This window comes from Haemaphysalis longicornis, unplaced genomic scaffold, assembly GCF_048455015.1.
Source record: "Haemaphysalis longicornis isolate Haplotype H1 unplaced genomic scaffold, Haemaphysalis longicornis Haplotype H1 scaffold_6, whole genome shotgun sequence".
NCBI lineage: Eukaryota > Metazoa > Arthropoda > Arachnida > Ixodida > Ixodidae > Haemaphysalis > Haemaphysalis longicornis.
This window is the reverse complement of record NW_027526407.1, coordinates 65027943-65040404: the sequence shown is the minus strand read 5'-3', so window position 1 is coordinate 65040404 and position 12462 is coordinate 65027943. Positions and strand designations below refer to the sequence as shown.

Genomic DNA, 12462 nt, shown 5'->3' with positions numbered 1-12462 from the left:
CGCTAATTTGAATTCCCGGTCTATTATTTTTATTTATTTACAAGAAACTGCAGGCATGAAGCCCAAGCAGGAGTGGTACAGGCAATAAACAGGAAAAAAAGAATATGAAAAGGCATCAAGCCTAACATCACATACATACAACAACCAATTAAGCGGGATTACATGACTTACATTTTGCAAACAGAAAGGGGGGGGGGGGAAGAGAAACATGGCACTGAAGTAAAGCAATGCAACAACACAATGAAACAGTGGATAAGACAACAGCAAATCATTTTCACGTCACCAGGAAGACGTGAAAATGTAGGGTGGACCGTAGCCACCTGATGCGGAAGTGATAAACAAGCAGTGAAGTTCGCTATTCTCGCGTTACTGGCGAAGAGGTCTCTAGTACTGCCACCTTCGCGGGGCCACTGCCTTGTCGAGTGAGCGCGACATTCAGCCCCGAACCAACTGCTTCGCCTTGTATGTTATTGAGAACCAAAAAGGAAAGACGGGCTCTTCATAGATGGCTATAAGTATGTAATGCCAACATGTTGGTCCAACATTACTTATGAAACTGATAATTGAAGACGCGAACTCAGAGAGGACAAAAGCATTCACCACAAAACGAGCCAGAAGCGTCGGTGAAAATATTTGCCTTTTTACTTTTCGTCTCCCGTCTTTACGTGTCCTTCCATAGGCCATCCTAAAAATTATAAAGAATGGAAACCAACGTAGAACGCTGTGGGCTTTGGTTATGAGTACGGCGCTTGAAGAGAGGTTCTTTCGGCGCCGCACCATCGGCACGGGACAAATGTGGGAGGGGATTATGAGTACGGGGCTTTCTAAAACGAGGCCTGGCGTTGAAAATTTATTATAATCATCGCGGCACCGATGAGATTATCATCACTGGAGCCCGTCGTCACGTGAGCAGCTCTCGCTCGAGCTGCTTCGCCTTTCACCCTTCGCCATATTGTAAACAGAACACTACCGTGTCCCCAGACGTCGTGGCCCTTGCTCTATCCTCTTTTTTTACAGAGTACATAAAGAGTGGGGCCTCCGGCGTGGTGCCATCGAGACGGGGTTTTGAAATCGTGAGCTTTCGTGTGCCACTCGTGCATGGGTATTCACCCACGGCAACGTGACCCGAGCATCGGCAGCCCGACTCTGACTTGTCTCGTTAGTTCACCAGACTAATTATTTCCAGTTTAAGGGAAAGCAGTGGTGTTACATGTGCAGCATTTTCGTTTGGCCACATTGATCTGCACAGTTTCCCAGCGTGGTCAGTTCGTCGGTGGTTCGGCCGTCCATACCCGCAGAATAAGCTCAATTCTAAAAACCCTTCCGGAAGCCCGGAGAAAGCTTCCAGGTACCTATGGAAAGACTTACTATTGGCAAAGATACAAGATAAGCACTCTGAGACGAAACAGATAACCGCAAGCACAACGCGAATGAAATGACGAACATAGCGGAAAAACTCTATACTGAGTTGCACGCTGGCATGGTTAGACAAGAAGACAGTACTGAAATGACTAAATTGATTCGTAAGAACCTAATGGTTCATAAAGACGGGGTAGGAAGACGGGGCAGAAAGACGGGGTAAATACAGGGTGCTTATAGAGATGAAATGCGGAAAAAATTCAGAAGACCATGTAACAAGCGCAGATCGCCGAAAGGGTGCAGAAGAAATTGTGCTTAAAAGCTTGTTGTGCTGTTTTCACTGTTCTTTCTTCTAAAAGGACGTATGACCGCAGAGCACCTGAACGACCATTTATGGTGATCAGAGGTGCACCTGACGCCAGTTATTTGACTCGAAATATGTGGCGTTTATGTATGGCGTTTTCCAATAAACGATCTCACAGGTTCGATCACAACCTCGAGTTCAAAATGTGTCTCGGGTCCTATTATCGCCGGAATTCGCTCTCCTGGACAGGCTGCTTTGCTATAAAAGACAAGTACGAAGCAGACCTACTGAGTATCTTGAGGGAGTCCTGCAAAGCAAACCACCCAGAGGGCATTTTGAAGGGTAGAAAAAAAGGAAAGGATAATGTTGCCTAAATGTATTGATTGGTAAAATGCTAAATATTGACTTTCAGAACCACGGCGCCACGTTAGACGCATCTTAAATTTTTAAGTTCAGTTTCTAACCTTTACATGCTTCACGAAGGAAACCAAACTAAAATGTGTGAAATCAATTTGTTCTGCTTTGATCATAGCCACAATTGGTCATTCCACGTCCCAAGCAACATAAATTACGATTAATGTGTCAGAAAGCTTTCTTCGTTTTTGCTTACAATATCATCGCTCTAATCCAGTGTCATGGTGGTCTCACCAATGTGTCGTCTACGAACGGCATCGTGTGTAATAAAATGGAAAACAACTTAAGCTACCAGAACAGAATTCAGGGAAGCTTGTCCTCATGCGCAAGACTTGGATAAGGAAGCTGTTATAAGTAATCATTGACGAGCACAAATTTGAGTTTTATTATCGTTGTGGTGTTTTGGTTGACATCGGCAGCACGGCATTTCAATAACCTTATGTCGAACAATGCCAGATAGTGCTCGTCGTTTTGTTCGACGTTTTTGTACGCCACTCTGCTAGCGCGAATTATCGTCTCTAGCGGATGCTTTGCACGCCGAGCCACTCGAAGCGTGGCCTCTTCCTCGGCCGTGCGAGCTATCTGCGGCCTGGTCATGTGGAGTCAATGATCACGTACAGAAGCTTTGCCATTCAAGTCGCGGCTCTTCTACGGTGCAGAGCGCATGCGCACGACGACACAAGGACGAACTAACGAGGGGCGTATGCCATGACGTGTCTTTTTTGTTCCGAGCAAGTGTTGGCGACAATACGGAGATTACTGGAGTTTTTTTGTGGCCAGTGTTGGCCAGCCTCCCTAAGTGGGTATGCTTGGCTTGACGAACGTGCGCTAGAGGCACGCAACGAACAGTCAAGTTTTTTTTCTTTTTTGGCGAATATTGGCCAATCTTCCTAAGTGGGTATGCTAAGCTTTACGAATGTGCGGTCGAGGCACGCGTGCACGAGTGCTCGGTATTTTGCGTGTTTTTTTAACGGCGGACACCATTCACAAACGATTTATCTAACAGCTTCGCTGTTAGAAATTATGTTTTGGCTGTTTCCTCGTGATCTTCGTATCACTGTAAGATTGATTGTGACCAGGAATTGATTCACTTACATCACTCACAGGACGGAAGGCCGTTGGAAGTTTTAATCGTGCATTACTGATTCGGATAAATGACGTAATTAGAGTTGTTACCGCGGTATTTTGAGGGTATTTCTTACATTTTCTGGTGTAAGCACATCCTGACATCAATGGCGATGACGTGCGATCCATTCCACTCTAACCATAAATAGCGTATGCGAAGCAAGGGTGTAATGGTGTCTAACCCTCGTTCCAGACGGGCGTCTTGTTCCGAAGTTCGAGAAGGTTTTCCATGTTCCGGCTTTTCCATCGGTCCAGCAAACCCTCGTGTTCCTGCAAAAAAAAAAGAAATACAAAAAAAGCGAACGGACAAGTCAAGCCTAGAAAGTACAAGTCAAGTTCTAAAGTACTAAGCCTGGGCTCTGTGCTGCCTTTGAAAGCTCAATACTAGGAGAAAAACTAAGAAAGAAGGTCCTCGTAACGGTCCGCCGCACCCTAGCAAAGAAAGAGGTCCGCTCAATACCGTGAAAGTGCATCGAAACGGAAAGCCGGACAGTCAACATTTCAGGAGCTAGGTTTGTCTCTCAAGGTTTTCTGACAAATCTTTTCTTTGTTGGTTCTTTCTCGATTCTTCGACGCAACAACTCAAGCCATTGACAATGACAGGTCTACTTCTCACAATGCAGGTACTCCACTTGTACTAACTTCGCTCAGTTGACGTGTTTTCTTACACAGCTTTGTGCTCCAACTAAGGAGCAGCGAAATCTGATTCATCAGAAAAAGCGCAGCATTTTTATTTCAAGACCTTTAAACTTTGTGATATTAAACACGCAAAATAGCAGTCATCCTGTCTCTGTTAGATTTGTCCAAAACAATGAACGTTAACACACCACTAAAGCGTTGGGATGTCCTTAAAACCAACGGTCATTTTGCAGGTTCAAATAAGAAGTTTACTTAGGCCTTATACCAATTTTCACAGTGTTTCGTTATTTTTTGTGCTTGAGCCATAAATTTATCTATGTTCGAATGAATGGCTGTATCTTAGGAGCTGTCATCGCTTACGTAAGAAGGCTTCAAGTCGATCCTCTTGTGGTCCTTCGTCATGGCCGGCAGGATAACCGTCATCTTTCGGGGACCCTTGAACCCCAGCACGTTCGTCTCCTAATTGAAAAGTAAAATCGCTGTCAGAGTGGAGCCGATCCTAGTTGTTACGCGGAGGGTTTTAGTAGGCACCTACCAAAACTAGAAATTGAAAAGCGAAAACAGTTGTTTCTAGCAAAACATACCGGGCCCTAATATTGCTTGGGGTTCTTAGCTTATCGCCATTACTACGACAACTTTTTATTAGCGTAAGATGAAGCAATATAGAAAAGTGATAAATTGATTCAATACATAACAAAATGCGTAGTGCATATGAAACATTAATCTTCTAGTCAGACAGGATACAAGAGCCCATTTCCTGCAGAGATATCCGCAGGTGCCCACATACTTCAAAAACACTCACTACATCACACATCAATACACCACATCACGGTCCCCCACTGTTTCTTCACTATGCATGAAATATTTCACGGTAGAATGCTTCCACGTTCCCTTCGAACAGATAATATTTCAAATTAAAATCTGGCATTATATTATGGTGCCCATTTCCATGCTGTAACGCATGAAATAAAACACGTGTACTTATTAAGGTCCACGCACTTTGGTGCCAGCGCATTCCCCTATCACTTTCTGACTCGGGTTACGACAGGCTCTCAGGTTCTGCTGCTTCTACGGTAGAGTCACTGCCACTCGTGGTAGAGCTAATAACCTATGTTAAGAATAAATTTTAATTTTCGCATGGGTAGCTACTGGGATATTTATTACATCCTCTCAATTGTAAGGAAGGCCCCGTCTCCAGGAAACTTTTAGCATTTTCCTTCGACTTTTTAAAATAAGTTTTGTAACTCTATCCTTTGGAAACAAATGCTTACTAAAGCTAACTACTGGTCACAAAATGTCTTAATAAAACATTGTTTCACAGGTGCCTACTATGATGTTTGAATTATTAGTGACTGCATTTATTTGTAAGAATATCGATCCGTTGTGAAAGGTTTAAGATTTACTATGTTTTGGTCGTGTTCAGTGCACACAAAGGCTGAAACAGGCTGTGGCCCACAGGTTTCGCAAGCTTTTTTTGTCACAATCGACGGAGCAAACGAAGACGTTCAGCACTAACTGCACTGACTTTTGCGGCTGGTAGAGAACCATATGTTGTTGTGAAATACAATACATCCCTAATAAGCTTAAGCAGAAGCAGGACGTTTAATACTCGGAGTTCAGTTACTATCACGCTATAAACTATTTCACCATTCTTTAACAAAATCTAATTTGATTCGTTGACCTCACTTTGGTTAGAGGAGGCCGAAGTTGCTGGTTTCTACTAACCATCAATAGTCAGATTCTCAGCTGAATTTAGCCTCCCCGACAAGACTAAAGCAAGTACTTCCGATGATAGTGCGTGACAGTGTATGCTAGTGTCCTTATCAAGTAGAGCATGTTCAAACAATATTCAAACAATCATCTTGAAACAATCCTCGGAAAATTCCCACAGTCGTGTGAAACACCCTGCACCCGATAGCTTGGCCACATATACCCACCCGCGGTACTCTGTTATTGCACCGTCGCCATTTGTACACATGGCGAGAATATTTCTTTACGTCGAGGCATTTTTGCGTGCTAATTTTCAGGAATGGTTTTGTCATAACTTTCTTGTTCCTGCAATTTTTTAGTTGCTTCCAACTGACAGCTCTAGGCTTGGTTTCCTACTTACTTAAATTCTATTTGAATGTGACAAAGCAACCCTAAGCAACTTAAGCGCTCGTCCTGTCTCGTTCTTTTCTTCGTGGTCCTGTCTTAACGCGCTGTTTCCAAGTAACCATGCCGCATTACCAACTCGCCCAACTCCCCATCCTGCAACCTTAAGAAAATTGTAGATGAGTGCAACTACTTCTGATCAAGAAATAAGGCACTGGGTGAGCTTCTAGGTTATGCCCAGTCGGGATGTGAACGATACCAATGTTGAAATGTAGAAAAGTACTAAGTTCCCTAATAGCACTTGGATCCCTCGCTGTGAGTGGGACCAAATGCAAAAATGGCAGTTCTTTACCCTGCAAAGTTGACAAGAGTCCTCACATACCCCACCTGGTGGACTACGATATTACGGCCAATTTGATTGAAAAACATCCCACGCTCCTTATCCAGGCTTTTCAAACACTGGACCCTAGCTTTTATTGGACACGTTTTTGATTAGTTGTTTTCAAACCACCAGTCCTGAAGCTTCCCATGTCATAAGATTAAGTGGCAGAGAAGTTCAAAAATATCCAAGGTGAAGTGTGATACTTTTGCAGTACTTCGCTCTGTCAGCGCTGTTACTACACAATGGTACCTCACAAGTATGGTACGATACTTGTGAGGTACCATTGGGTAGTAGATACTTGTGAGGTACCATGGTGAAGTAACAGCGCTGACAGAGCGAAGTACTGCAAAAGTATCCCACTTCTCCTTGGACGGAATGGTACTTCACAAGTATGGTACCATACTTGTGAGGTACCATTGTGTAGTAACTGCACTGACAAAGCAAAGTGCTGCTAACGTATCACACTTCTCCTTGGATGGAATGGTACCTCACAAGTATGGTACCATACTTGTGGGGTACCATAAAGCTACCAAGGTACCAAGGTGAGGTACCATTAAACTACCAAAGCCGCTACCAAGGTATTATCCTGGTGAACAACTGTTTATTGGTTTTTAAAAGCGTAAGCTGATGTCGAAAATCTGTAGACGTTCTTTGTTACATCAAACGCAGGTCAGTCTTTATTGGAACGGAACTGCAAAAATAGGTACTCGATATGTCTTCATCAATTTTTTATGCTTGTTTTACATATAGGACCACCAGCGTGGCACGCAACTTAAAAATAGGGAATTCGTGTAGTAGTGAAGGCTGCACGGAGAGACATTTGAGGCTGCGCATTGGGTGACGAATTTCGGGTTCCTGAACGTGAAAGTCTAACAAGGACGGCTTTTAAGTCCTGCAGTCGGTACTGTTCCACCCCATTCTGTAAAAAACAGGAAAAAAAAGACTTTGCTCTCCCTTCCCAAATAAAGCTGACAGAAGCACGAAAGCTTTTTCACGTCAAAGCTGCGTAAAAAGTGCGTTAATAGCTTCGCTGAAAGTGCGTCTTATCTATCGTCAAACCTTCACACCCATATCGCAAATGAACAACGAACCCATACGGCGCTTTCTCGGGAACTAAGTAAAAGCATCTACGAATGATCCACATGTATACCGATACGTGGCTCATAAGATAATGGTATACTATGGCACTCCTTCTTCACGATTGATGCGTGTATAGCAAATGTTTTGACACAATAGAAGCCCGTTTTCACGCACGCGCCGTGTTTCCAGAGCTGTTATCGCAGCTTTTTAGTGAAACAATTGGTCTATGGGTAAATGCATTGGTTGTTTGACAGGACGCCAACGCTCCCACGAAGATAGCTCCCGCTTTAAAAGAACGAACTAGGGCCATCTCCACTAACTTGAAACTTGAGGAGGAGCGACGTATGCACTGTATACGTGTATTCTTAACGTCTTGGCATTTTTGCTAACGGAGATGAAACCATCGGGGGTAGAGGTATACATCTTTGATGTAAGTCTCGTGCCTATGAAGCTCGAAACTTTCTAGCGCGAGGCACAAACGAGTGTTTTTTTTTTACTACCCGTTACAAAGCGTTCCAGCGCAAGGCATAAACGAGTGTCCCGGTATTTTAGTAGCGTGACTACATGAGACGACGGTTACGACGACTTCATGAGACGCCGACAACCCGGGCCCGTAAAACTGTTGTGCCATTTTGAAACCAAATTTCCAAGAATTACAACACGCTTTTTATCTTCCCAGTTCTTTCATGAATTGATGTGTCCCCTTCCTCGGTTACAGCATCGAATGCTTTTGCAGATGAAAAGAAAACCTTTATTCGGAAACGTTTTTTTTTTTTACGTAGCTCTTCGGCATTTCTCGTGATCTGTGTCGGATTTTTTCGTACTTACGTAGACAACAGCTGCCACTTCCGAGCGCGCAGACCGCTTTTCGCTGTTCCTTCCGGCTTTCTCTCCCGAGTCGTAGACGGTGAACGCAGTTCCCAGCAGGTTGGACCGCAGCTTGCCTACGAACGACTCGCCCCCACGGGACAGGTCCGTCGGATCCACCGAGATGAGGTAGTTTGAAGTGGCACTCTTCTTCCGCTTTCTGGCCGCAAGCAGGAACACCTAAGTGACAAACGGACAGTTTGTAAGTGGGGAGTTGTAGGACAAAAGTGACGTCGAAACGCCAGGGAGTAGTCGTGTGCTTCTCTACGTCGTCAACAATTTCTTCCCTTTCCAACCTCTTGGGGTCACTTTCAGTGTGACGAGGAAGGAAGGAAGGAAGGAAAAGAAGTAATAGAAAGGCAAGAATGTTAACCAGGCTAAGGCCTAGTTTGCTATCCTACACGGGACATTACCTTCCAATGCGACAAGATCCGCGCTAGTGACGAGATGATACGTCACAAAAACAAGTGCTTAAAATTGCTAATCAACGCAAAAAATGGTATTAAAGGCCCCCACAGCTGCCTACTGTTCCTTCCACGATCAGTACAGCGTCGCTGAAAGAATAACGATAAGTATAGCCGGGGAACAAAGCATGGCAAGAAGCATATTTAAAGGGACACTGAAGTGAATTTGTCAAGCTCCCGTTTTTGCTTGCACTGCGTAGACTGGCTCAAATTAGCACACTTTTCATCGTTTATTCGGTTGACAAATCGGTAATTACTTTACAAAGCGCAAAAGAAGAAAAACTACCATGCGCGATTTGCGGCGGCCGCACCAACTAAAGCTGTGACGTTAGGAGGAGCGGGCACCGTGATTGGACGATGCCCAAGGTGAGCAACCAAACAAGTTTCGGTTTCGGTTTCGGTTCTGTAAAACACAACCGTTGGCGTTGTTGGATGGGCATTCTCAAACACTCAGTAATCATCGTACCGCGCTTCTGCCATGTTGTCAGCTGTAAAAATGCATAAAGATAAGACTCCTAGGACGGATTGGAATCGTAGCATTCACTAGCCGAAACCTACGCAGTGCATGAACGCCCTCCGCGTACCCGCAGACGCCCAAATGTCATGCGCTTTTCCCCCATATTTGGAGCTTGCCTCCCTCATGCCTGTGTCGTAAAAAGCGTGTTCGCACCAGGCCAAGGGTCTGTTCATTCTGGCCTGTGCCCACTGCCTGCAAGCAGTCGGTGCTTATGGCAACAGCACGCCAACGAGAACTCGCTAGCGCGCCAGTGCCAGCCTGCGCGCGTTTTGTGAACTAGTTCGTGGAGCCATGAACGTTGCGGCCCAAAAAAGGTGAACTCAATATAGAAAACATCGGCGGAAAACGAAAAAGTTAACTACAAAAAAAAAAAAAAAGCCCGTACCCGCGGGGATTTGAACTCGTGACTTGCAAAATTCCCACGGTGGGAAACCTAGCAACCCAGACCGCTCGGCCACGGAGCGGGTTCGGCTGGCATCCGTAATATAGGGTATATATTGTACAACCAGTTTACACTTTTATTTAGTTTTGGCATTTCAAGCAGCTTAGGTGACTATTTGTTGTATTGCGCTCGTGCAGTAAGCGTCGCCCGAGTTTCCACAATAGCTCACGTCTAGCAATTGCATTTCGTAGACGGAAAAGCGTTCGCAGATGCGTAGTCGTGCTGCTGACCGCTGTGCTTGTTCGCCGAGCGCAAAAAAAGTGCTTCCCGCACCCTAGTTTTACGCTGTACGGTAAAAATATCAGTTGATTTTATTTCCTTAGTACCTATATTGACTTCGCTGACTCTTCTCCCGCCTTCAAGAGGCCTTATATTTTCCTCCTGGCATACCAGTCAGCGAAGCGTCGCATGTGCGCTTGTGCAGCGCTTGTGTGAAGCGACCTTGACTTGAAGCTAGATACAGTGTACAAACTAACCAAGTAAAGAAAGGGAAATTCTACCATTCACAAGCGTGTCCTCGTTTCAACTGAGCGAACGAATTGCGACGACCCGTCGGCGGCCGGCGGACGAAACGCTGGGCCGACTGACTCTGTCTGAAGGCCGGGGAGCCGTGCAGTAGCTCAGTAGCGCAGCCAATTGCCAGCTTATCCCCTCCTGACGTCACACGAAAACGCCGCAGAAAATGGGCGAGCGTAAAGAGAGGAGGACAGCATTTTCGAATTAATTTTTCTACTAAATAAAATCGCGTAAACGCGCCCAGGGTGGTCGAAACATGGCCTGGGGACTCCGGACTACAATTTGCGAAAGTAATCCCGCAATGTTTACATATCACTTCAGTGTCCCTTTAAGAAGGAAAAATTTTCAACTCCAATGTTCCCCTACGCCTAGTGTTGGAACTTGGTAGCCGCTCACTGCGCACTTATTTTGTCCTTAATATTATTTTCGTTTTTGGTGTGTAAACCGGGTTAGATGCTGGAAGAGCTTTGGTAGATGACGAAAATGATTGGTTTCCTTCAAACGTGATTATCAATCAGCTAATTAAATATTTAATTACATTGGTTGGTTAGTGGTTGATTGATTGATTGATTGATTGATTGATTGATTGATTGATTGATTGATTGATTGATTGATTGATTGATTGATTGATTGATTGATTGATTGATTGATTGATTGATTTCCGCTAATCACTGACGTTTTTTGGCGGGCCCATGGTGTATAAATACCACATCAAAGTCCCCGTGCAGACGCCGGCGAACCGTCACCCTTCACTACGGCATAGCGTGCTACGCCATCGTTGGTCGAACGGTACAAGAGTACTCTTCAGAGCCTACCGTTCGTCGCGTGTTCTATTATTCACGTAAAACAGCATCGACGCGTGTACTTCCGGCGGTAGCTTATTCTTGCAGCGGCACACACCCTTGAAGATCTATGGCCCTGTCCCCAATGCATTATTCCGAGATGCATCCCCTGAACAACCTCCTCGGGCCTGCCACTTACGTACGACGAGCAATCGTGGGAAAGACTGGTGGCGCCGGCCAGCTGCTCCGTTGCCATTTACGGCACCCACCAGACCCTCTTGTGAATCTCAAGGGGAAGCAAGCCCAACAACACTCGCACTTTAAGTACAGGCTTTAGCTTTGACGGAACAGTGTTATCTTTCTCGCTGCCTCGAACGCTTTCAGCTTCTTCCTTTCATACTGAGCTCTGTTTTATATTTATGCAGTTTGGAAAGCTTTATTTTCGAAAAAAAGTTTTTCAGGAGTCTCTTGAACGATCCACAACGTTTGGAATTTCGCTAAAAGCACTAAATTCTACCTTTCCGCACCGAGAGACTTTATATTTTTGCGCGCGAGAGCAGCTTTGGTTTCGGCGGCGAAGCAGGTTGTTGCTTCGTAAACAGGTGAAAGAGAAGATATCGGAACTGCACACCTGTTCCAAACGACGGCTCAGTCACTTGAGACCGCACACAGATGCTTCAACGAACGAGGATTGCGGGTTGCAGATTTCGAGTGAGCTTGAACAGACCGCCGGGCTGCCATGCAACTAAAATAAACTTCATCTCGTCTGTCGTTTATGAGCACCGGTCGGTATTTGTTTCCTTGCGGAGTGCCTATGTTTAAAATGCATCTTTCTAAACATGTTCCTTCACAAAAGATATATCTGCTGGTTTCAAGTTGTTTCGAAAGGGGCTCTTTAACAGGAGACATATCTTCTGTTTTCAAGCCTTTAAAGCGCGGGGTTTTTTGTGGATTCCGTTCCTTGGCAGTACCTCAAAGAAAGTTTCTCGGGGAATTTTGTCTGCTTGCGTGCATTCAAGTCGAAAACCTGGCGTACTTTATTGACGGGTACGGCATTAACGCTATTTTACCGTCCTTGGTCCATCTTACCCTTCTGAACAGGATAATTTCAACTCAATCCACCGTAGTACCACCCTACTTCATCCCAATCTACCTTAATCTATTCAAATTCATCCTAGTCGCGTTAATTTATCTTTTCACACCCTACTCCCGGCTTACTAATCCTTACTAATATTCACTATTATTATCATTAATAACTTTGGAAATCATTGTTCTCCTCTTATACACGGCCAGACTGCTTTCATACGATTCGGCCTTCCACGGGTTTTGGTGCCGTCCGCATCTGTGCCGGGATCATTGAAAAGTCACTTTCCAATGAGACATAAAGGACTGCTTTGTGTCTGTAACAATTTTGTCAATTTTATCGCGAACTTTGAACATATAATGGAGATATTTTTAACAATATTTGAAGCAGTAG

General features: G+C 44.8%; 1 protein-coding gene across 2 annotated transcripts in view; it reads right to left on the bottom strand.

Moving 5' to 3' along the window:
• The window catches only part of Ktub (Tub domain-containing protein ktub), a 165984-nt gene that overhangs the window by 9700 nt on the left and 143822 nt on the right, over positions 1–12462 (bottom strand). For both annotated transcript variants that reach the window (XM_077674638.1, XM_077674639.1), the window contains 3 exons: positions 8226–8444; positions 4202–4300; positions 3385–3472 (listed from right to left, as the gene is read on the bottom strand). In XM_077674638.1, the coding sequence (XP_077530764.1) occupies positions 3385–3472; positions 4202–4300; positions 8226–8444 (406 nt within the window). The remainder of the gene's footprint in view (positions 1–3384; positions 3473–4201; positions 4301–8225; positions 8445–12462) is intronic.